The following is a 27,117-nucleotide window of genomic DNA, read 5'->3' on the forward strand; positions in this document are numbered from 1 at the left end:
GGATGAAATTTGTAATAAAATAGAAATTAAGGTGAGTGAGTATAGTGTGTCTAGGTTAAAGAGGAAGTAGATAGGGTTTGAAAATGAGAAAAAAGGGATTTATTAAAGAAACCCCAGATTAAGTGGATTGATAGGTTGAAATGGTGAAATAAGATTAGGTGGAGCTAATAGTAATATGTATGGTGGGTATGGAGGATTTGTGGGAAAAATTGCACACAGGGTGCTCCCTAGCTCATGGGCTTCAGCTACTTCTCACAAATGTCAGGTCTTATGTCGCTCCGTACAGAAGAGATCACGGCTGTTAACTTTTGAGAAACATTTCTAGAAATGAAAAATAAAATGTATTAATCCAAAATACAAAAAAAAAAAAGTTTGAATTTAGGAACGCTTAATTCTGGAAAGATTGTGAATTTAGACTAAATTTGTTCACTTTAATTTTTCTCCCTCGATTTTTTTTATTATATTTTTTTTAATAAATTCTAAATATTATGATTAAGGAAGTTGGATAATTAAAATCATAACACTAAATTTCAGAGAAAAAAAATCTTTGTTGGTGACAAATACAATTGAATCTCAATTAATTTTAGTATTTCATGCTGCCATATCCAAAATATCTTTTATTTAATTAAGATTGTATTTTTGATAATATTTTTTTATTCTTAATATAAAGCTTTAAGAAAGGATAGTTTAAGAAATTAGGTTAACCTTTAAATTTGATTAGTGCAATTAAATGATGTTAACTAACTTTTTAGTTAATGTAAATTAGGTTTTTTTCTCTTATATTTAGTATTGGGATAGATATAAATTAAGGATTGACTTAATATTCCTATAATTGATTCATGTCAATATTAAAATAATACTTGATCAAGGAAATAATATCTTGTAAACACAAATTAACTCTTAATTATCAGTTTTAGTACACTATTCAGAATTTGTCTTTGAACTTAAAAAAATTATAGAATATAAAACATAAGAAATCATTTTATGAAGTTGTAACTCTTGATAATAGAAAAGTATTTAAATAAATATAAATGTGAATGAATGAAGGATTTACAAAGCATTGATATATGTCTAGTATAAGTACCTGCAATAAAATATCATTAGATTCTTTTAGATTTATCACTCGCCTAAAAAAACTCTTACATAAACAAAAGTCAAAAAAGAAATAACAGACTACATTTAGCAGGAATTTGAACCTTATAATGAAGTGTTTGTGAGAAAGAAAAGTCTTATATATTTGTGACCTAAAAATTAAATTGACTATATACTTATCATGAGTAAACATTTGTAATTGGCTTATAACACTCATTCGTAACTCTTCATAATATTCAGCACAGATGAATATGTTCCAAGAACTCCACAAATGACTCCAAATGCAGCAATTACGACGCTCAATACAACCTGATGGTGTCGAGAAAAGAAAATTAGAGTACAGATAGAAGAAAATATAAATAAGTTGGGGGGATTTGGTGCTGTATATGCAGTTAGAAATTTAATATTGCTTAACATAGAGAAAACAAGACTATGAAAATAACTTGAAAATGGATCTCCTCTTGCAATAGATGTGAAGAATTGGGCACCAAAACTATAAAAGCAATCATGCATTTGTCTTGGACTATGAAATAGTTACGAGTTACAAGAAACATGAAATATTTTAATTATTCTTTTTTTTTTTTTGTAGTGTATAATTCTGTTATTGAATATAGAAATAATTGTTTAGTTATAGCATCAAGTCTGAAGTTATACTCTGTTTAGTGTTAAAAAGATTACCATAAAAGTTTCGTAGAATCTATAGTATTATACTAGAAAAAATAATTAAAAATTAAATACAAGAACAGAGATCATACCTGTGTATAAGTTGCTTTTTTCCCCACAATTTTCACAAAACATAAAGTTGGCAATATCACTGACTGAAAAAATTGCACTCCCAAATTAGTTTGCAATTTCAATGGAATTCCTTACAAGAAATTGAAACAATAATAATAAAGGAACTATAAACGAAACAGGTTCATGTTAAGTTGATGCCATTGCCAACAAACATTATATAAAGATAGGTGTCGATTAGATAAAGCAAAAAGAATCAAGAGACTATTATTTATAAATATATTCCTCCAGATGAGTTAAGGCTTGTGTTCAAGAAAACAAATCTTGAAAATACAGTAAACTCGATGCTGGACCAGTATTTCCCAATGTTTTGGGGTCTATTTGTGAGTCATACAGTAAATTAATTTAGATAAGAATTGTGAATTATTCAACCAATGTGACAGAGATTTCTCTGTCACAAAGTTATGAAATATATTCCTGCGGTATGAAATAGGTACTGTTTCATGCAAAAATGCATGAAAGTAAAATGTAAAAGTATTTCCAAACAATATTGGAAGACAAAATAGTCTTTTATCTCTCCCTTTTTCTTTCTACAGTTCTAAAACTGGTATTGCAAAGTTGATGTATGTAAATAAAGTTTAACAGACGATCAAACAATGCTAAGTTGAAGATCATAAACTATATACACTCCGATTGATGTAAAGAGGGTAATTTGGCTTTTGGTCTAAGGCATGTGCACGGTCTTAAGTTAAAATCAAGAATTAGGTCCCTACATTAAAAATCATGACTTGTGGCTTCCTAATTCCTTCATGAAAATGAACCTTTCCTAATTTAGACATCATGATGTTGACTAGGAAATGTGTGTGAGAGAGCGACTGTGAGAGCACTAAAGTGATTGCTTACCACAAGTATACTGAAGAGAGAGCCAATTAAAGCCATCACAAACCCTGAAATTATAATAAACCGGTATTAGAGTTATTTAGGTTCATATGACTTGCACTTTTTAACATTTAACAAAGAGTTTTTTTAAGAAAACATTCTTCGATCAATTTTTCCAATGAAAATAAATAGTATAACTGAAAAATACAACACTTATATGAGCCTATGTTATCATAATATGCCCATCTCAAGTACACAAATAAATGAAAAAGAAACTATTAATATGTATTTTTATGGATCGAAAGCAAGATTAATTTCTTTATTGTCCTTGACTAATTGAACAGTCACAATTAAAATTAATATTACACAGACAAAGCTTAAAACTCACCAAAAAAAGGAATCAGAAAAGCAGCACAAACCGTAGATACAACAAGTGCTGTTCTAAGAAGAATGAAACATTGATAAGTACTTGATATTCTTTCTGGTAGCAACTCCTCGAGACTCCTTGCCAATGGGTTCATCAACAAAGCATATGTGTTTATAATTAAGGAAAAGCAAACTAAAATGATTCCAGAATTTGATCAAACAATCTCCAATTTTATGATATTCATAAAAAACTAATATGGTAAAAAGGATATTTAGTGAATGGGTTAATTACCTGAAACAAGAACAAGGAACACAATTAAAAAAGAAATGTTCATTTCAATAAAACTAATGAAATAGTACTAAGAGACGCAGAAAATTTCATACTCACTGTTGTCCACAATGCAACCTTGGAAGCAAATGAACTCCGTGGCATATTTAGTGTTATTTGAGACAAAGTGGCATCACCAAACATGAGGAATCCCATGATTGCAACACCTCCATATATTGTAACAGACAATACAAAACTGTATGAGAATAAATGAGTTGCGGAATCAGAGATTCAGAGATAAGAAAACAGTTATGTTTTGCAAGTTACCAAAAGAGAAAGGAAGTAGCATACCATAATATTACTGCTTTAGTAAATTGTGTTTTGTCAGCCATGGATTGGTAAATATTAGGGAAAACTGAGTGTCCTGCAAAGCAAAAACCATGGATACCAATTGCTAAAGGAATGCCTCTCCAATTGACCAATTGACCAGTGTGATGGAATCCAACACCATCACTTGTCCCAACACAAAACACACATATAACAATCAACACTGTTGCAAAAACTCCTCCAGCTGCATATCATAACAAAAATTTCAATAAGGGCATCCTAAGTAAGTAGTAAAATTGCAAAAAGAAAAAAAAGGAAACTCTTTAACACTTTGGAGTACCTGACATTAAAGAAATTATACGAAGATCCTTTAGCCATACAGTGGGGATAATAATAAGTGCAGCCAAAATTCCAAACATGTGGACAGAATCTAACTGGAAACTGCCCAAATTTAAGGATGTTCCCGGAAATAGTCCAGTGAGGTTATCTCCTTCCAAGGTGATGAATTCCACACAACACGACTACTCTCACAAAAAGATGTCTTATGAATACAGTGCAGAGTAAGATAATTCAGGTGTTATGAAAGGAAATATTAGAAATGATTGCAGCACTTACATATAATTCAGTGTACAAGATGATCTGCAATAATTCCATAAGTGTAAATTGATTAGTATAAGCTTTTGCATCAGTAAAAAACATTATATCTCAGCATTCTTTCTCACTACATGACATGAGTTTGGATTTATACAACAAAAAAGGTAAACCGTGAATCAAATTTAGAAGCATTTTTTAAGGGTCGTAAGTTAAAAACTAAAAAATTCATAGATAAAAAAGACCAAGCCAGATAAAAGCACGGTAAAGAACAGAATCAAAACAATCATTTGGAAAGAGTAAAATGAATTGACTTTGAGGACCAAAGAAAATTCAATTCCAGATCTAGAAGGTTGGAATTTAAGCCAGGCAATTAACTAGCATATTGAAGTAAATCCCAAAAAAACACACTTGTATCTGTCAAGTAACAACCATTGCACGACAATTTTCAACTAATTTAAATAAGTAAATAGAAAAACTTACTGATATAATAATACGACCATATTTTCCAAATGCAGCTTCTCCTATATCTGGATAGCTATTGATCCCTTCTCTGCTTTCAAAACAGTATCTCATAAGGGTGGCTGTATAGCAACAAATGACTGCAAAAAGAACCATCAGCACCATGCTCACCCAACCAGCTTCTTTCAATGTATAAGGTGTAGACAAAATGCCAACTCCAGCCATCACATTAATCGCTGCCAAGGTAGAAGAACATCATCACCAAATAAGTTAATTCAAACACGAAATCAATTCCTTGCATTATCACGCAGTAAGAAGACATAGGGAAGTATATATAATATTAGTGGACTTATTAACTATTATAGTGACTTACTAATACAGTATACATTGCCACAACCAAACAAAAAAAAAGATTAAAACCAATATTTAATTTGTAATGTTTATAGAGAACATGTTCACATCAAATAAAATGTTCAAGGATCAAGGATGCAATACAACAACTGTTTGTAATGAGATAACTTACCATTGAAAACTGTTTGAATGAAGTTGCATCCATGACCAATGGGAAGTTCGCCACATGAATGCGCTTGCACTGAACCTTGTTTCGGCAAAGTTGATTGGGTAACGATTTCATGACCAGAGAGAAAAGGAGTTGTCTTTCCATCTATATCTAACTTATTCTTTGAACGATCGTCAAAACTAGAATATACAAAACTTGATCCTCGTAGAATTGATTCAAAATTTGGAGTTGCAGCAAGTGTGTAAGCATCTGTAGTCTCTCTGTTATAAGAGAATGAAAGAAAAAAAATTAAAAATCAAAAAATTAGCATTCAGGTTACTAGTTAAAAGGAAGGAATAGCACAACAATAAGTTAGATAACACAATGATAGAGAAGCTTCAAAAAAATTTTATGCTAAATTTTATTTTAAATTTATGAAGTTACCACTCTTTTACTCAGTGTCCGAAAAATGATTCTTGTCTAAGCATTACATTACATTGCTTCATTCAGTTATTGAATGCTTTGGAGTTAAAATCATCTAACCAAATTTATTGTTAGTAGTATATAAAAAGGCTAGAAATGGTGTTTGATTACATTTTCCGTTAATTTCAATTTTTTTGTTAAAAATAATTTTATGGCTAAAATATTCTTTACATTCTCTTAAATATTACACTTTCTCACTCATAAAAAAAATAGAGTTTATCTCATAAAAAAATATATATTACACTTTCTCTTTTTCTTATTTTTAAATAAACAATTCTATTCTTTAATAAATAGAAATATACCACACTTTTCGTAATTTTAATATTTTATATAGAAAGTCTAATAATTTATATTGGACAATATTTTTTGACAAAAAAAATGTTTATTAATATATATTTGTGCATTTTTTTTAAAATATGTTACAAGTTATTTGACTTATAATATATATATATATATATATATATATATATATATATATATATATATATATATTCATAAAAAGGCATTTCTTAATATATTAGCATTATTGAAAGTGAGAAATGTGTATTTTAACATGAAAGAATATGCAATATGTGTATCTTTTAGAAAATAATAAATATAAATAATATGCTGATAATAATTATTTTTAACAGAAGTTAACATAAGGCAAAAATATACTTTTCGTCCCTTATATTATTTATTAGATTCAATTTAGTCTCACTTTAATTAATTGAATCAATTTAGTCCCATATTTTTAAAATGTATCTCAATGTTTGATTTTTCATTTCCTTCGTTTAAATACTTAGAGCAACTCCAATGGGAGTTGCTTGTTCCATGAAGCAACTCAAGCTCCGGTTTCTTACCATTAGAGGACTCTAACGTGGCAACATGAGTTGTTTGAAGAAGAGAGAGTTGCTTCCTCAAGTAAGCATTCCTTACCAATTTTCGAGCAGATCTTATTAAACATATTTGAGAACGTTTCGAAAATAATAATGATGAAAATTAATTTTGTATAATATTTATGTTTTACTATTGCTTTTTTATTTTTAATATCTACTTATTGTGTATTTTTTCTCGTAATTTTTTTTTATTGTAGTGCAATTATCCTTTATAATAAATATTTAAATTTGGTTCATAAATGATTAGAAAAAAAATTCTAAAAGTTGAATTTCTTAAAGTTTCTTACTATTAGAGTAAATTTGTGTTTGAGTTGCTTAATGCTGATATGGCACACTAGAGACTACTTTTTTCATTTTTCAATGCATGAAACAACTCAAATGAGTTACTTTTATTAGAGATGTCCTTAACGGATATAACACGTATCATGTCATGTGACATGACATCATGATACATAACATGATATCATGACATAATACGTGACATGACATCATGACACATGCTATAATAACATGACACGTGTCATGACAACATGAAGAAGAGTGTACTTGACTGAAAAATGTATTTTTACCATAACATTATCAAAGGCAACAGAAAATAACAAAACAAACAAATATTGCAAAAAAAAGAAGTAGCAAACACAAATAACAGTAGTAGAGTAGAAGAGTACTGTACTTGTAACTTCGAGGCCATTGCTGAGAAGTGAAAGAGTGACGACGGTGCGTTGTATCATTTCCCTCGTCATCATCACTGCTACTTTCACTCTCTATCGTTAACTTTGCACTTTCAATATCTTGTTGTGCACTTTCGTTGAAATCATCCTCGAAGAAAAACTCAAGGTCTTTCTCCTTCTTGTTGCTCTTGTTAGTGTTACAAACCATTGTTGCAACACCAGCCGCAAACGTAAAACTCGGGACCTCTTTTTCCACTGCAATCAATACAGAGCATCTATATAAAACGACAATTGCCAAAACAAAACAAAATCTCTGTATAACGACAGCGTGGGACATTTGCTAGCAACTTGACAAAAGCAGTGTCGTTGAAACTTCTAGGTCTACCACATGATATACTGCTATTACAAGAGTTTATCAATAATTTTATTTCGGCACATATCATGCCACGTCTACTAATAACCATGCAATTTTGATAAATGAAATCATATCAGTCATCACTTTTGTCCTCCTAATTCTGTAGATTCCTTATATAGCCTTGCTAAATTATAAATAATAAGCACTATATCATACTTAATTAAAAATCATGAAATTTCTAACAAAATGTGAAATGAGATAAGGAAAACATGAGTAAAAAAACAATAGTTTTCATTGTATAGTAAAGTGCCGAACACTGTTATAAATTGTCGGCTTTGAACCTAGGACTGAATGAGTTAAAAGAAAGAAAATTGCGCGGCTGCAAAAGTTTGAAAGTTGAATGAGACGAAAGCAGATGGATAAGGATCGACAGAACTTGAAGGCAAGAAGCCAATTTTTTCTTCTTTTTAATCGTGAGAATGGTGGGCACTACTGATATAAAAAAATAAAAAAAAATGGATATGCTCATATTTTAATCTCTTATTTATTTATTTTTCTCTCCCAAAATACTTTTTCCCTTACTTTAATTTTTTTTTTATTATAATACTATTTTTTCATATTTTAAAAGATCTTGATAATTTTAAAAAAATTGTTGAAGTAATATTTTTAATTTTTTTTTTTCTATAATCAATTATTACTAATTAAAAAAGGTTATGAATCGCATGTCAATATCATGAAAATAAGATACTTATCCCAATAATTAAGTCTTAACAGAGTTACTGTACTTAATATTTTTTATTTATATTAAATTTTAATAATTTAATTATTAAATTATAAAAAAATTTTAGTGAATTCATCAAATTTATAAATTTTTACAAAAATTTAAAAATACATCATTACATTAATTCAAATGGACATATATTTTTAAAAACATATTATACATTAATTTTAATTTATGTATAAAATCATCATATAATTTTTAAATTTTGTAAAAATTTATAAATTTAATGTATTTATCAAAGACTTTAAATTTAACAATTATATTGTTGAAATTCAATGTAAATAGCAAGTTATTGAATATATGATTCTGTCACGATTTACTTTAAAAGTAAACGAATCTCTTATCTTTTTCTTAATATATTTTTTTATAAACAAATACATATTCAAATTTACATTAAAATGGTAGTAATACATGCAAATATACAGTATGGTGCTAGTACACATTTAAAAGAACGAAAAGAAATAAGAATATATAATAGAAATAAAGAAAAATTTATTGTCTAAATTTTGTATTTTAATTAATAATTTAAGAATAAATTAATTAAAAATAAAATTAAGAAATAATGTGAACGTACTAAAATAAGTAAAAGAGGAGAAATAGAGAAAAAAGTATATTGTATATAGTGCGGTGAACTCGTTGAAAAATGGGATAAATTGTCGACAATTTATGAACCTGGGACTAAAAAAGTGAAAGGAAAACAAAGTAATAATATGCGAATATTTTTATATATCACATATTATATTAATATTTATTATCATGACTTGAACAGGTCTTTTTAAAATTAATAAACAGTTATATAATGTCAAAATTAGTAATTTTAAATTTTGAAAAATGAAAATAAACAAATATTTTTGAAATGTAAAATAAAACTTTATTTATTTTATAAAGTTAAAATAAATAATTTCAAATATTTTTTTTATAGTGGTTACATTGAGGTTTGAATTAGAAATTTGTACATGTTATTTCAATTCTCCACTATTAAATCAATTTTAATAATATAATGATTTCTTTTAAAATTAAAATATATTTTTATGTTATGGATATTAATATCATATTTAAGTTTATTACTTTATTGATGCTTAATTATTAAAAATCAATGTGACCGAAAGATTGATGTAAAGAAAAAATATTAGAAAGATTGATGTATCAAATATTTTTTACGTAAAAAGAAAATCAGATTCTTTCCAATTCAAATAATATTTCAAATATAGTAAGAAATTTTATTATAAATATTCTAAAAAATAAAATAAAATAAATTTTTTAATTAAAGAATGAAATACTATTTTTTATTATATTAAATGATATAAATAAAAAGAAAAAAAATCTCATAATCTTTTAATTTAATTAAGAATTATATTGTATTTAGAAATATCTTTATAAATGTGATTCATATTATAAAATTGGTGAATGTAGAAGCGATCATTAAGAATATTCCCTATAAGAGTTGTTTGAATATAAAACACTTGTGCGGTTGCAAAGGCAGGAGAAAGATGAATGAAACTATGAAAGGGATGAGAGACTAATGTGGCGACGAAAGATGGATAAGAAGACTTGAAAGTTGAATGATTCATGAATCATAATAGTGACAGGACAATGGAATTTGTTTTTTTTTTAATGAATCGCCATTAATATATGTTATTTTAAGGAAAATATAAAAAATAAATAAATAAAACCTGAGATAGAATCGGAAATCAATTATGTGCATGGAAGGTCTAACAACTGTTTGTTAAAATTCTACTTATAATAAATCGTACAAAATTATATTATTTTGAAAATATTTATTTTATGCCAATAAAAATAGAATTTTCATAATTATTTTTCTTAAATTTTATGATAAAAATATTTTTGTTTATTTTTGTTTTATTCTAAAGAACATACTTTCAAATTAAAATTTGGAAAGATAGTTTTAAAAAAATTGGTTTTATTTTTACGGAGAAGAAATAACTCAAAATAATTTTTTTTTTATATTTATGAGAAAAAAAAACTGATATGAACTCTATTTGTTGTTTGAGAAAAGATATTGAAAATAACTTTTTTTAAAAAATAATATAACATAATAGTTAAATCTATCAATTAACTAATTATTAAATCCTTATAATCTAAATAAAGTTAAAAATAATAACTACTATTCAGTTAGTTATTGCATGTTTGATCAAATTTTATTTTTATCTTTCAAACTAAATATTTTATTGAAAAAATAATCCATAATCGTAACAATATTTATGATAATGATTATTCATAAACTCTTCAAAAGACATCTAGCGTAACATTTATTAACTCAATCAATTTGAAACAATGTACACCCTTATATCAATCACAGATATAAGGATGAAGAAAGAAACAAAGGTTGTCAACAAATTCAATTTTCAACAAAGGCCTTAATGATGAAATACAAATTTAATCAATAGAGAATAATACAAAAAAATAACACACCTTATATATCTATCATCGAATGTTACGGTGTTACATAAATTTTCATTTAATCATTTATTATTAAAAATAAAAAGAGAGAGAGAATGAAAATAATCATAAGATGATAAAAAAAATACAAAAGAATAAAAACTAAATAAATGAATTGGTGAAAAGAAAAAAGTGTCAATAATGTATCTAATTTAAATTGATAGTGTTTTTATTTGTTGTTCATCAAAATTCACACATATCTTTATATTAATATAATATTATTTATTTTGAATATAAATTATATATATATTTTTTATTTCTAATAATATGGAACTTTAATCGTATCAAAGAGTTCAACATGTATCGAACACATTAAGAAACCAAATGTTATGTATTAGAAATCAAAATATATTGAACACGTTAAACTAAAAGAAGAATAGCAACGCCTCATGCGTATTTGATTGATCTAGAATCAAGAATCAAGAATAGAAATATGCACAATAAGGTTAAAACATTAACGAAAGAAAACGAAAACCTTGGAATGAATCAGATCGCTTAGGAGTGTGTGGTGGCTTGGAAGCAGTCCCTCTTTAATTTGGGAGAAATGTTGCCTCTGTAAATTTCTGCGCTATGAGCTTTTTCTTCAAATATTTTTCGTCTCCTACCAGTAACCAGTCCTCCCATCTAAGTAGCAGTAGTTCCTCTTTTATAGCAAAACTCAACAATCTCATCTATTTGTGACTTTTTTTTTTTAACAAATTCATCTGATATTGACTCATTTAATCATTTTCACCTTTTCTATTAAGTAATTATTCCGATTTTTCTTTCTTTTTATTTTTATTTTTATTTTTATTTTTTTAATCATATAGCTAGGTATTCTAGTCCATTAGTTCAATGACTAATCTCACAATAAATAATTTATATTATAATATAATATTATTTTATTTATTGATAATTTATTTTAAAATATTAAAATTTAATTCATAATATAAGATATTAAAAAAATCTCTAAAAATCCTTTCATCAAAAGAATTTTCATAAAATTGCTATCGTATAAGATAGAGATTCATGTTTAATATATAGAAGTTCATTTTCTTTTTTTATGAAAAATATTTTAGAAATTTTTTAACTCATCTAATTTAATTTTTATTTATCATATTTATTTATAAATTAAATTTTAATACTTTTAAGATAAATTATTAATAATTAAAAATAATATTTAATCACAATATATAAATTACTTATCATAAACTTAAAATATAATTTAAATATTAAAAAAATATTTATTTATACAAAATTTAAATATATTATATATATATATATATATAATTTATTTTAATCTTTAATTATATATAATAAATATTTAACCTAAAATACTATAAAATTGGTTATCTACTTATTGCATCTTCGAAGGTTTTAAAAAATGAAATAAGTTTAGTCATAACAAAATACAATCCAAAAAAAGCGATCTAATTATTTAAAACGTATAATAGTAAAAAAAAAAAAATATTAAAGGACAAAATTCTGAAACGTTTTTCTTTTCTATTAATAATTTAATATCTCTATAGAAACTAAACACATATAATAAGCCAAAAAAGATAGAAAAATATATTGATTGGGAAAAATATTTTTAAAAATACAGAATTGTTCTTTTTGAAAAGAAAATTGTTAATTATTATTTGTATACTTTGAATTCAAATTGTAATTTTTGTATACCTGTTTAAGAATATTTTATTTATTTTTCTATAATCTATAACTATTTATTTTGGTTTTCACAATATTATTTCATAGCTTCAAAATTTATTCTTATTTCATAATATTCGGTGAAAATAAGATAGATGTAAATAATCTTCTTTAAATTTGTTAACATTGCTATTCCTTTTTTTCTTTGAGTTTTGTGGTTTGCATATTGCATAAGTGTATGGTGTTCAATTAATTGAGCAGCATATGTTAATTATGGTAATTCTTTAATACTAAGAATCTGTGTAGCTAAAAATTATGAGTGTTTTTAAAAACTTCTTTATTGAAATAAAGAGTATTTTTTATGGAGAGGTTCTTAAAATTATATATAAATTTGTATCTGAAGATACTCTAAATGTGATTCTTAGATATAAAAAAAATGTCAAATTTTAACTTTGTTTTGGAGACAATTTTGTGTTTGTTGAGATTTTTGGGATATATATAATTACTGGGTTTGGCCTTTTTCTTTTATGTCTTGTGTTATCAGTTATCAGGTGGCAGCATGTACACGTTGATTACTACATATAAATATGCCAACCTGTATGGTGCATAATTAAGTATTATTTTCCATTATTTAAAAAGGTTGTACATATGTTTGGTCATTCTTCACGTATTTATATATATATATATATAGGTAATAAGATTAAGTATCTTTAGGTATAGTAGGTGCTTATATATTTTAGTGTAGGATTTGGTGAAAAAGAAGAATCTAGTGCAGGAGGTCCACACTGAGCAGTGAGCATGCACATGACATGGTTCCACTTCCAGAGGAGAAGAAAAACGACGCAACCCACGAGGCATTCATTCATGGGTTCCTCTGGAGTCAGGTCCACACTCACCAAATGCCCACTCTCGTGAGCTCAATTCTGCTTCCTGCTTTCTCTAATTTATTTCCCTTTTTTTTAATTTTTCTTTTCAATTTCTGCATGCCAGAGAAAGTCACCTTCAACAGTAAGAGTACTTTCTCACCATCCCCATGCATTTCGTGAGCCATTGACACCATTTAATATTGTGGATTATTGTAACTGTTTTCGTACGGATAACAAAAAAGTGTTACTTTATAAAATTAAATATAGTGACAATCTTTAACCATACGTATCAGAATCAGAATCTCAGTCTAGCTTTCAAAACTATAAGAAACCGTGTGCTTCAGATTTATAAATTGTGAATATTTCATACTGTGTTGCGCGAGAATATTGATTAATAAATAAAATAATTTTATATTTTATTACCATAATTTTTTCCTTTTAAGAGATAAATATATTTGTATTTTCATTTTTTTTCAATCTGAGTTTAAATAGTACTTGACTTTATTTTCTTGAACAACTTGTGTATGAAAAAAATATGGTTAGAAAATTATATTTCAATAAAGGGATCATATATTCTCCTTGTAGAAGAATACTTCTCGAAAAAAACTTAATAAATACTTTGTATCAATAATATTATTATCAAAGAAAAATATATGTTCCTATTTTCTTTTACAATATAGTATTATTTATTTTTCTATAATCTATAACTATTTATTTTGGTTTTACTTTCTAATACTCAATTTTATTCCTTATTATATCATAGTCATATTTTCTTATTACTATGCTTATTTAATTCAAAAAAATGACCGTAACTAAAATTTTGATTCTGGTATCTTATCATCGTAAATCAACCACAACTCTTTATTTGTAACAGCAAGTAGGACCAGTCCAAGGATGAGGCCAACAAAATCTTCGTTTTAGGTTCTTTTTTTTTATAAAAAAAAATATTAATATTATATAATTTTTTAAAGGTTTCATAACTTAAAAGTCATTTTTTACATTCTTAAAAATTTACGAAGGTTTATCTTTAAAAGATATACAAATATAATTAAATTTTAAGATCCATCTCTAAAATATATTTTTTTTTTATCAAAAAATATTATTATTAATTTTAAAAAAGTTAAACCTTGACATTTATTTTAGGTCTAATAATATGTTGGATTAACCCTCTCAACGAATCACAGTAAATTTTTTATCTTAACATTTTATCTTTTTTATTTTTTATTATTTATCATTTATGTTCTATTTTCATTGTTTTACATTTTATCTTTTATTTAAATAAAACATATAAAAAATATAAAGTATTTTGATTCCACTAGTAATAATATTGTATATATAATTAAAGATATTTTGGTATTTTATTAAGTGTACCAATTTTTTCACACATTTGTTTATCATTTTCATTTAAATTGCAAATTATAATATTAAAATCCGTGCAACGCATGGATATATATCTAATCTAAATAATTGCCAAAAAATATATATATCATTGATTTTTTGAGAATATTTATCCCTTGCGTAATAAAAAGCCTCTTACATAATAAAAAAAAAAGTCAGCTACAAATGGCCGACTACAAGGATTGAGAATTTTGTAACAAAATAGTAGGACATACATATATATTTCAGTAGAAAATTTAAATCTTAAAATTACGTGTTTCTTGAGAAAGAAAGGTCTTATAGTCGTCACATAAAAATTCAAATGGTGCTATACTTGTCATGAGTAAACAATTGTAATTAATTGGGTTGACACTCAATTGTAACCGTCGATGTCTCAGTAACTCTTCACAATATTCAGTACAGATGAATATGTTCCAAGAATTCCACATATGACTCCAAACGCAATAATTACGACGCTCAATGAAACCTGATGGGATCACAATAATGAAAATTAGAGTCAAGAAGGAACATATAAATATGATGGGGGATAATATTACTATATTAGTTGCATTATTATACATGTAATTACAAGCATTCATGCATTTGTTACGAGTTACAACAAACATGAAATGTTTTAAATATTTATATTTTTTTAGTGTATAAGTATAACTCAGTTGATAAATATTGAAACTATTATTCAATAATAGCATTGAAGATATCATATGTATTCTCCATTTAAAATAATCTTATTTTCATAATTATTATGAGTGACAAAATTATCTCTCTAAGTACTGAAGTTAATTGTGTACTAATGATTTGAATTTCTGAACCACCAGTTAAGTTAAAATGTAAAACAATTTTACAACGGTTGATCTTTTGGGTTTTCTACAATTTTTTACCATACAAGTTTCATGGAATATCTGCGGCATTATACTAGTTAGAAAAATAAATAAATACAAGATCATCAGTATCATACCTGTGTATAAGTTGCTTTTTTCCCCACAATTTTCATAAAATATAAAGCTGGCAATATCACTGACTGAAAAAAAAATTGCATTCCCCAAATTAGCTACATTGCACACTACAACATTTTAACTATTTAGCAATATTTTCTTTCTTACATTTATTAAAATATTATAATATATTGAATAAATAGATTATTTTATAATATCTTTTTAAAAAATATCATTATAAATAGAGTAATATTTTTTATTTTCATATTATTCTTTTTTATTGTTTTTAAAATTAAAATTTCATATCGAGTAAAAAAATATCACACAAGTTATTTTACAATATTTTTTTGAAAAAATGTTACTGTAATTGTTTCTAAAATCAAAGTCTCACATCGAGTAAAAAAAATATATTTTTCTTATCACTGATTATTACCCATAATTAAAGTCTAACGTCGAATAGATGAATGATTCATAAAGAGTATATATAATCATATAGTTATATTTAAGATAAATAAATTTTGATATTTGATATATATTTAGTAGTGACTAATTAAAAATGCCTTTAATCTTCTTTTAAAGAACTTATAAGAGTTTAAGATGCATAATTGATAATAATATCTAAATTAAAATTAATTATTATTTTATAAAATTAACAAAAACTTAGTCATATCATTAAAATTTTACAAAAATACTATTTTATAACATTTAAAAAATATTGTCTAATTATATAAAAATGTTATTAATTTACTTTCATAACATATTATCAAATTATAAACCTTACTAAAACCTTATAAAGTTTCTTTTTGTGTTGTAGTGAAAATTTCATTGGAATTCCTTACAAGAAATTGAAACCATATGACGAGACAGATTAATTTATTAATGTTAAGTTGATGCCAACAAACATTAATTATAAAGCAAAAGAATCAATAGACAATATAATTATGCATAAGTATATTATTCCTCCAGACAAGTTTAGTCTCGTGCTGAAGTAAACAAATCTCGAAAATGCAGTAAATGCATGTGGTGATTGTGAGTGTCTGAGGTGTTTGCTTACCACAAGTATACTGACGAGAGAGCCAATTAGAGCCATCAAAAGCCCTGAAATTATAATAAAATGGTGTTAGAGTCATTTAGGTTCATATATTATACATTGATATAATATATAGAAATTAATGAATATATATAAATTTAGATTTGAAAAGAAATATTAATATAGTCTTTAGTGCTACTAATATATAAATAAATGAATTTTTCATATTAGTAGCATGTCATAGTTTAATTATAAAAATTATAAAAGAAAGTATTTAAATAATAAAATATTCAAATTTATATTAATATAACATATAGAAGATGATAAATATGTAAATAAATCATATCGATGTAGCATTTACTGCTATTAGTATAATATTTATATTCATATAAATATAAAAATAAAGGATTTTTTTATATATTTAGAATGACACTTTTGTATATTGATAATAATTAAGATCTGAAAAGTAATTTATAAAAAATATTTTAAAAATCTAATATATAAATAAACATCACTTTTGATGCATAATAATATAATTTTAAAATTATTTAAAATTTGTTATATGCATATTAACAAAAAGCTATAATAATTTCTTTAGTGTCCTTGACTAATTTAGCGATCACATTAAAATTGATACTATGGAGATAAAGTTTAAGACTCGCCAAAAAAAGGAATCAGAAAAGCAGCCAAAACCGTAGATACAACAAGTGCTGTTCTTAGAAGAATGAAACACCAATAAGTATTTGAAATTCTATTTGATAGCAATTCCTCGAGACTCCTTGCCAATGGATTCATCAACAAAGCATATGTGTTTATAGTTAAGGAAAAGCAAACTTCAAGAATGATTCCTGAATTTGATCAAGCAATCTCCAATTTTATGACATTGATTAAAAAGCTAATTAATGTGGCAAAAAGGATATTTGGTGAATGGATTAATTACCTGAAACAAGAACAAGGAACACAAAATTAAAAAAGAAATGTTCATTTCAATGAAACTAATATGAAATAGTGCTAAGAGACCCAGAAAATCTAATACTCACTGTTGTCCACAATGCAACTTTGGAAGCAACTGCACTTCGTGGCATATTTAATGTTATTTGAGACAAAGTGGCATCACCAAACATGAGAAATCCCATGATTGCAACACCTCCATATATTACAACAGACAATACAATACTGCATGTGAATAAATGAGTTGAGGAATCAGAGATTCAGATATAAAGAAAACAGATATGTTTTGCTTGCCAATTACAAAAAAAATAAAAAATAAAATAAAGGTAGTATCATACTCATGTATACCATATTATTGCTGCTTTAGTAAATTGTGTTTTGTCAGCCATAGATTGGTAAATGTTCGGAAAAACTGAATGTCCTGCAAAGCAAAATCCATGGATACCAACAGCTAATGGAATGCCACTCCAATTGACAAATTGACTGGTGTGATGGAATCCAACACCGTCTATTGTCCCAACACATAACACACAGATAGTAATCAACAATGTTGCAAAAACCCCTCCAGCTGCATATCATAACATAAATTCCAATAAGGACATATTGTAAGTTGTAAAATTGAAAACAATAGAAAACTCTTTTACAATTTGGAGTACCTGACAGTAAAGAGATTAAACGAAGATCCTTCAGCCAAACAGTTGGGATAATAATAAGTGCAGCTAAAATTCCAAACAAGTGCACAGAGTCTAACTGAAAACTGCCCAAATTTAAGGATGTTCCCGGAAATAGCCCGGTGAGGTTATCTCCTTCCAATGTGATGATTTCTATACAACAAGACTACACTCAGGAAAAAAATATCTTATAAATTAAGACAATGAAGATGAATAGAATTCAGGTGTTATTAAAGGAAATATAAGAAATGATTTCAGCACTTACATATAATTCAGTGTACAAAATGATCTGCAATAATTCCATAAGTACACATTGATTAGTAAATTCTCACTACTATGACATGAGTTTCAATTATACAACAAAGGATAAACCGTAAATTATCTTTAATTAGGAGAATTTTGTTAGGGCTGTAAGTTGAAACTGAAAAGATCAAAGATAAGAATGACCAAAACCAGATAAATACATGGTAAAGAATAGTTCTAGTATGACTTTTGAAGATTAACTAGCAGATCATTAGAGTAAATTCCAATAAACACTTATATTGCACAACAATTTTCAGTTAGTTCAAATAAAGATATAGATAAACTCACTGATGTAATAATTCGACCATATTTTCCAAATGCAGCTTCTCCCATATCTGGGTAGCTATTGATTCCTTCTCTACATTCAAAGCAGTTTCTCATAAGGGTGGCTGTATAGCAACAGATGACTCCAAAAAGAACCATCAGCACCATGCTCGCCCAACCAGCTTCTTTCAATGTATAAGGTGTAGACAAAATGCCAACTCCAACCATCACATTAATCGCTGCAAAGGTAGATATCATCACCTCATAATGACCAGTAGGAATTAAAACTAAGGAAGTATGGTTAGGTATATATTTGCATACAGAATATTATTTCCATAATAAGGCTAGAATAAAACTCCACAACCCTTTTAAATGACTTCTCAATAATAAGCTTTTGATTATAACTTATTTTGATCACAAAATAAGTTAATTCAGGCATAAAAACCAATCCCTTGCTTTATTATGCAGTAAGAATACATAGAAAAGTATATCTAATGTATTATTATTTTTGTTACATAATAAGTATTTGTCTTAAGGTATTCTACATTAATCAAGAGAAATTAATAAATAGATGAAAGATATAATAATTATTTTTTTTAAAAATATTATTAGAGATATAAATAAAAAAATAATTAATACTTTACAATATAATACTTATTTAAGAATTTTTTTTTTCAAACACAACACATGATATAACACATGATATAGGATGAATGAAATATGGATTATGTACAGTTGTTTATAACTCTAGTGACATACTAATACAATATTAATTGCCATGACTTCCATAAAATAAAAGCAATGTATATTGAATTTGTAATGAATGTGGAGAACATGATTATATCATTACTCTCTTGATCTTATAATGATTTTAATTTAAACATTTATAAAATATTTTAAAATAAATGATTTCTTACTTTCTAATTTAGTATTAATTATATTTTTTAATTTTTTCTTTCATAAATAATTATATTACTATAATAAAAACTAATGTATTTATTAAAAGGTTAGAATATTTTTTAAAAATTATATAAAAATAATCATACATTTATTATTATGTTTGATTTAGTAAAAAGTTCAAGGATTCGACAAGAGTTTGCAATAGAATAACATGATACCATTGAAAACTGTTTGAATGAAGCTGCATCCGTGACCAATAGATAATTCGTTGGTTGAATGCCTTTGCACTGCACCTTCCTTCCATGATGTCGATTGGGTAATGCGTTCGTGACTAGAGAGAAAAGGAATCTTTCCATCTAAGTCTAAGTTATTCTTTGAACCGTCAAAACTTGAAAATATAAAACTTGGTCCTCGTAGAATTGAATCATATTTTGGATTTGCAGCAAGTGTGTAAGAATCTGTAGTCTCTCTAACGGAGAAAAACAATAAGAGAAGAATCAGAATTCAGGTTACTAGTTAGCAGAGAGAGAGCAATAAACTAGATAACAAACTTCTAGCAAAGCTTAAAATGAATCTTATAACAAAGAAATTATGCCGAGAATTTGCTTTAAAAAGGTGGAGTCATTTAAAATTAAAAAGACGTAGGTTTTAAAATCAAAACATTGTATAAACTAGAAAGACCTCGCGATAACAAAAATATATTTCAGATCATGATTAAAGGCAACAAAACAAAGCAAAAACTCAATAATTAAAAGAAAGAAAGTAGCAAAACAAAAAGTCAAATAGAAATATCAGAAGAAGCGTAAAAGTTTTCAGATCTAATAAAGAAATGGTAGATCGAGTAGAAGAGTGTACTTGTAACTTTGAGGCCATTGGTGAGAAGTGAAAGAGTGACGGTCATTTTCCTCTTCGTCACTGCTACTCTCACTCTCTAACTTGGAAGTTTCAACATCGTGTTGTTCACCTTCGTTGACATCATCCTCAAAGAAAAACTCAAGGTCTTTCTCCTTGTTACTGCTGTTGGTGTTACACACCATTGTTGAAACTAGCTACTACACCAAGCAATATCTCAAACGGAAGAGTAAGAACTCTTTTCCAACGCAGAAGATCTAACGCAAAGCACACATATATAACGACAAAGTTGGGAAATGCTACCATGACCTAAGAAAGTGACAACGCCTCATCCAGCACTTGCCAGAACACTATTAATTTTGTTTAGTCTTAGGATATAAATATGTATAAATAGCTCGTCGGTATTAAAAGTGTTGGACTCGAATCAGTTAAGTAAAGTTTTCGGTTACAATTTTGTTTATGAAAAAAAAAAATATAATTACATAATAAATAATTAATTAAAAATACTTAATAATTAAATTGTTGCTGAAACACAGCTGTCCTTGTATTTCCATACGTAATTTTAATTTGAGAAAAAGGAAATCGTATAAATAAGCAATTTTGTTATCATAATTGAAAAGATTCCTTGTGCATAGATGATGCAAAAATTATAATAGTTAAAAGAAGAGAAGGATATAGAATGACTGAAGGTGGCAAAAGAGTGGAAACACGAGAGGAGTACTGTGTGAACTGGGAAGCGAGAAGTCTCTGCTGTTCTGTCAACACACGTTTATCTTACATTTTAACGCAGAAGCAAGCTGAGGAACCTTCACATAGACGCATCTCGCAATTCACAAAAACGTGCAACAAATGCAATGCATCTACCGAAGTTTCATAAGTTTTTTATGTATATTATTAGGAGCCCAGAGGCCAAACCAGAAAAACTACAATTAACTACCGGCAGTGAAAAGGTGCCAGCACTATTAGCTGAAAGTTTTTATTAAATTGCTACCATTTAATATTTCAAAATTTACTTTTTCTAAAACTCTATTTAGTAAAAGTATTAAGAGATTTTAAGATAAACTATTAAATATTGTAATATTTCAATAAAATATTAATAAGTTAAATATAAAAAAAATCTATTAATATGTCCATAGAAATTAAATGTATATAATAAGGTCAAAGCATAAAATATTAATAAGTTTAGGTATATATTTTAAAAAAATAGACTTTTAATTATAAAAAAAGGAATAAGTGTTAATTATTATTTGTACTTTAAATTCAAATGCTTTATACGCACCGTCTAATGTCTATCCCTTTTTATGAAAATTTTATTAATTTTTAAGACGTAATCTACTTTATTATTTTATTATAAAAAATTATACTTTCTAACGATATATATATATATATATATATATATATATATATATATTTGTAATCTTCTTAATACGTAATTAAAAATAAAATACATTAAATATATATCCTCAAAACATAAGAAAATATTCAATACTTTCTTATTTAATAACTAAAATTTAGAATTGTTCTTTTACGGTGAAAGAAGATCAATTATTTTTATGTTGAATTCAATTTTTTATTATCTATTAATTAATTTTAATTGATATATATATATATATATAAATATATATAAAGTTATAAGGACATATTTTAAAACTAATTAGGCCTATTTTCTTAAAACATCCTTTTAATTGCTGTCAAAAAAAAAATTCTTTTTTAATGATATTCTTTATATTAACCATGGAGAAAGATCCACATCAGAGAGTTGAATATTGTGTCGAAAACTTACACATTTGTGCTCTAAAAATAAAATAACTTATCAGACAAAGTATTGGAGAATAGTTATATGAAATACTGAGATTTTTATATTGATTCATTTTAACTACCGAGTCTACGTTCAGTTTTCAATCCAATTAGATTGAGTTCCACTAACTTTCGACAAAGTTACAAGTATTCTTACAGTAAATCATTTTTGACTCAATTCTTAATAGTATTTGACTTGTCTCTTCAAGTTACTACCTAAGTATTATTTAAATAATAAATCTTTTCAGGCTTAACTCTAAGTATTCTTTCAACAAGTCTGTCCAAATTCAATCATTAAATATTTTTTTTAAATAAGTCTCTTTAGGTTTAATCACTAAGTATTTTTTCAAAAAAGTATCTAATTTAACAACTACTTATCATCATCTCTTTAGAAAATAAACATAATCATCTCTTTAGAAAATAAACATAACAGAAGTAATGTCAGCACAAAGTAATTGAAGTCGGTTGAAAGCAAATTATTTGTAGAGTTTTTTTTTTGCTTTTTTCATGATTTTCAGGATTTTACCTTTTGCTTCTGACAAATAATTTAATTTTTTTTCCTTCTTTAAAAGAGTCAAAGCAAGTGCATAATTTTTGCGTTGTCGATCGCTTGAGACACAAATTTATATTTCTTGAACTAAGGTATACGGATTCACATAGGTAGCAGTGGGGGCAGATGTCCCACTAATTTTTATTATTATTTATAACTATTATTAGATATATTAATTATAATCATAATCTATGCTAATAATTTAACATGTGATAAAAAGGTTATAATATAAATATTATCAAGTTAATTTATTCTAGTTTGATTATTGTTAGTTTCTCAATTAATATTTTTAATATGAATTTTACACATTATTTTTTTGCAGCAAATTAAAAAAAAATCTTTCAATTATGTCAAATTATATTTATTTTATTTTAATATATAAATAATTTTTCTAATTATCTAACATTTCAATTTACTATATTTTTACTTGAATTTCAATTTATTTTCCTGAAATTTTTAGTAATTAAAATAATTTTACATCAAAACTTAAATTATTGATTATAAATTCAAAATTAAACTTATGCATTTCAATATATATTTTTATTTATTATGAAATATATCTATATAAACTTCTTTTAACATATATATTACATAAGTAAAATATTAAAAAAAAACTTAAAATTTGTGGATCTTGGGCATAATAAGAGAGTTTTAAGTTTTAACAGGTCTAACCTCTTTATTTTTGTCGTGTTGAGATTTTTTTATAGTGGTGAAGTGGCGATGCATGGACATACATGAGACATGTGCGTGGAAACTAGTCTAGGCTGCATTTTACAAAATAAATGAATTACGTACATTACGCATTCTCCTGCGCCCTTCCCCACTGCCTACATTCTGCTCCCTTGACCTAATATCTAACTTCTCTCTACACTCTACACTCTACACTCTAGGCCCATCATCCATCAATCGAGTTTTTTTTAAATTCAATTCCAATCAAACAGATCTAATCAATTAACTAATCCATTTTTTATATATTAAACAGATAAATTCTTCAAAATAATGCTATTACACGTTTCAGTTTAATTATTTTTATATTTATAAAAGCTTCAAATAAGAAAACAGATTACTTTTCCTGATTGATATATATGATCAGAGGTTTGGGGTTTATCGGAGTTCTTGGACGTTGTACAAAGTGCATGGGTGGCCGTGGTTTAGTTACAGGATTCTTCACTCATGTTGCCTAACAGAGTCATTTCTTAATATTAATGTCATGATTATCAAAATATTAATAATAATAATAAACAATTAATTTGTTTCCAAAATATTTAATGTGCCTTCTTTTTTAAGGATTCAAATCTTCTTTTTAAGGATTCAGATCTTCAACACATTTTAAAAAACTGCACAGATCTCAGTCATTCTTTTAATTTAAATAATTTTAATACAAAGGAAAGAGACAAACTCATATTATCGGTGAGATTCAGAACTGCACAGGGTGCAGTTAAATTTCAAACGGTAGCTGATCCTAGTCCCTTTTTTAAATACTTCCTAGATAATAAAATTTTATAAGCATATATTTAAGGAGTATATTGTATCGAGGAAAGACAATTTTAATATGAAAAATTTAACGAATTTTAAATTTTTTTTTAAGAATGTCATTACTTTTAATTAGAATTTTTTTTTAAAAAAAATTTAAAATTTAGACTTTAATCAAGACTTTGTAATTCAAATTTTAATAGATCTTGATGGATTTATATTATAAGATTTTAAAAGACTTTATAGACTTATTCATAAGAAAATATAGATTTGCACTACAAGATTTAATAAAAAAAAATATAACATAAATAATAAAGAAAAGTAAAACTAACACAATTTTTTAATTTTTTGATAAATAATTTACTTTAATGTTTTTCTAACTAACATTTCTTCTTATATCTACTTAAATTATGTTAATCTTACATGCATTTTGACATATTTTCTTTTATATACTTGAAATTGATTAATATGTTTAAAATTATGATATTCATTAACTGGTAGCATTAATGATGAAGATTCTTCCACTAATTCAATTAAAAATTCATCAAAACGACATTTTTTATATATACAGTTATGTAGTGTTACATGCTGAAACAAATTTAGCTTGTGTCTTAAATAAAAATAGATATTCTAACTTAAAAGTTGTGAAACATGATTTAAAAATACCGCATATCCTCTCAATCACATTTCTTAAGAATGTATATTGTAAATTGAAAACTTCATTTTCATTTTCATTTTCATTTTCATTTTGAGAGTTAATAAATATTTCAATATTAAATTTTATTAAAAACAAACAGTTAAATTTAATAATTTAAAAATCCAACAATAGATAATATTTAATAATATAAAAATAATTTTAAATATATAATTATTAAAAAATAAATATTGATAAATTATACATCAATTGATAGATAAAAAAAAGATAGGAGGAGATAAATGAATAAAAAGAGAAAGAGAAAAAGAGATAAAGAAGAAAGAGAAAGAGAAGCTAGAGAAAGCTAGAGAGAATCAAAGAGAAAATTGAATATGCAACAAAGAAGAAGAGGTAAAATGAGAGATGAATAACATGAAAATCAGAAAACGAGAAAAAGAAGAAAAGAAAAGAGAATCAAGAATGACAAAAGGAGAGAAAAAAATATGAGAGAGAAGTAAGAAAGGTGAGAGAAAAGATTTAAGAGAGAAAACAAATAATAGAAATAGAAGGGGGAAAAAAGTCATTATTCAAGGTTTTAGTAAGATTATTTGATGGGTGAATTACATGTAAATTATACTAAAAACTCTCCCAAAATATAATATTTAAAGTAATCTATTGGAATACCTATGTTTTCAATGGTAAACAACTTTTTTTAGTAAAAAAAAATCTTAATTAAATACTTTAGATTATGACGGACTCTTAAAAAAATACTGATTTTCTTAATTAAATACCATCAAATTTTGACAGAGTTTTAAAAAAATCCTAATTATCTTGATTGAATATCACATGACTATTTTATATTTAAAAAAAATATTTTGAATACCACATGACTTTTGTTAAGATTATGTAACAATGCAATTATAAGGAACATTTGAGTAAGGGTAAAATAGTAAATTAACTTATATTATAGTTTCTATTCAAATTAAATTGCTATAATATTATTTGAAAAAATTGCACCCACCTCTCCTTAAGTTTGTTTAAATAACATATACATCCTCTCTAATATTTTAAAAATCATTTACATTCTTTATAATAAGGTCATTAGCTAAAGTAAGTGAAAGATAAAAAATAAAAGTTAATTTATTTTCTATCAATTATATACATATTTATCATTCATTTTCGAATTATGTGTTCTATTTTTTTTTTTTACAAAGATTTCCATTATTTTTAATTTTAAAAATAACAATTTCTCAGTTCATTCTTTGAAATTATTTCTTGAAGTTGATATTTTTTTAAAATCAAAATACATATGATATTTAAGATATAATTTGAGAGGTAAAATTGAGTAAGAGATCAAATCTCATTTAATTGTTAACACTTGCATTAATAATTTATTCTCTCTTAATAATACACAAATGATGTTATCTTATATAAAAGGGTGTATGTGTCATTTAGATAAATAAACAAGAGATATTAGTGTACGTTTAAAAACTAAAAAGAATATATATGTCATTTAAAAAGATCTTAAAAGAAATTAGTATAATTTTTCTATATTATTTATTACATATTTCTCTTCAATTAAACAATTAAATTTTTATTCTATTTCGTATCTATTTTCACTCACTTATTTTTCTCTTATATATATATTTCTTTATTCTATTTCTTATATATTTTTTCGCTCTGCCAAACACACCTTTATCGATATTGTTTTAGCCATAAATTACCTTTTACTGGCTTATTGCATTGAGTAAAACGCATGCTTTTCAACTTTTGCTGTGGTTTGGGCTAAATAAGTCCTCTTCAGCCCTTCCCTCAGTCATCTTTATCTGTGGGTTCTTGGGCCCTTCAATAAGTGGGCTAACAGAAAATTGGGTTATTGTAGTGGGTTGGATGGATTGACCTCAAGTTTAGGAACAAATTGATACATTTTAAATTTAAATTATATAAATATATTTTTAATTTAAATTATACTTTTAGATTTATTCTATTTATAAATTAAATGAAATATATATAAATGTACACATATTTA

General features: G+C 25.7%; 2 protein-coding genes across 3 annotated transcripts; both read right to left on the reverse strand.

Moving 5' to 3' along the window:
• Positions 1-1,085: 1,085 nt before the first annotated feature.
• LOC109801434 (amino acid transporter AVT1A) lies at positions 1,086-11,476 on the reverse strand. The gene is made up of 13 exons (XM_083066365.1): positions 11,320-11,476; positions 7,251-7,503; positions 5,241-5,497; positions 4,739-4,953; positions 4,280-4,303; positions 4,005-4,185; positions 3,689-3,908; positions 3,458-3,593; positions 3,338-3,361; positions 3,092-3,233; positions 2,728-2,771; positions 1,848-1,910; positions 1,086-1,401 (listed from the first exon to the last, which is right to left on the reverse strand). The coding sequence occupies exons 2-13, from the start codon at positions 7,454-7,456 to the stop codon at positions 1,306-1,308; spliced, it is 1,608 nt and encodes a 535-aa protein (XP_082922491.1). The 5' UTR covers positions 7,457-7,503; positions 11,320-11,476; the 3' UTR covers positions 1,086-1,305.
• Positions 11,477-14,850: 3,374 nt separating this feature from the next.
• Positions 14,851-21,268, reverse strand: LOC109800557 (amino acid transporter AVT1A). Of its 2 annotated transcripts, none has more exons than XM_083067036.1 (12): positions 20,638-21,258; positions 20,001-20,251; positions 18,907-19,121; positions 18,581-18,604; positions 18,301-18,481; positions 17,993-18,212; positions 17,734-17,869; positions 17,610-17,633; positions 17,356-17,497; positions 16,718-16,761; positions 15,687-15,749; positions 14,851-15,197 (listed from the first exon to the last, which is right to left on the reverse strand). In XM_083067036.1, the coding sequence occupies exons 1-12, from the start codon at positions 20,817-20,819 to the stop codon at positions 15,105-15,107; spliced, it is 1,575 nt and encodes a 524-aa protein (XP_082923162.1). In that variant the 5' UTR covers positions 20,820-21,258; the 3' UTR covers positions 14,851-15,104. The 2 variants fall into 2 exon arrangements, 1 of the variants encoding a protein (XP_082923162.1); XR_014430765.1 differs by having other exon boundaries at positions 15,172-15,197; positions 17,331-17,497; positions 20,638-21,268.
• Positions 21,269-27,117: the final 5,849 nt, after the last annotated feature.

This window comes from Cajanus cajan, chromosome 11 (genome assembly GCF_000230855.2).
Source record: "Cajanus cajan strain Asha chromosome 11, NIPB_CcT2T_4, whole genome shotgun sequence".
NCBI classification, from domain to species: domain Eukaryota; kingdom Viridiplantae; phylum Streptophyta; class Magnoliopsida; order Fabales; family Fabaceae; genus Cajanus; species Cajanus cajan.

Coding starts and splice junctions, on each gene's coding strand:
- LOC109801434 (XM_083066365.1), bottom strand. CDS start 7,456: ATGGTTTGTAACACTAACAAGAGCAACAAGAAGGAGAAAGACCTTGAG. Junction 4,186..4,279: donor TCTTGTACACTGAATTATAT/GTAAGTGCTGCA, acceptor TTGTGAGAGTAG/TCGTGTTGTGTGGAATTCAT. Junction 1,911..2,727: donor CTCTCTTCAGTATACTTGTG/GTAAGCAATCAC, acceptor CAATTTTTTCAG/TCAGTGATATTGCCAACTTT.
- LOC109800557 (XM_083067036.1), bottom strand. CDS start 20,819: ATGGTGTGTAACACCAACAGCAGTAACAAGGAGAAAGACCTTGAGTTT. Junction 19,122..20,000: donor CATTCAAACAGTTTTCAATG/GTATCATGTTAT, acceptor CTACCTTTGCAG/CGATTAATGTGATGGTTGGA. Junction 17,634..17,733: donor AAGTTGCATTGTGGACAACA/GTGAGTATTAGA, acceptor TTCTTGTTTCAG/GTAATTAATCCATTCACCAA.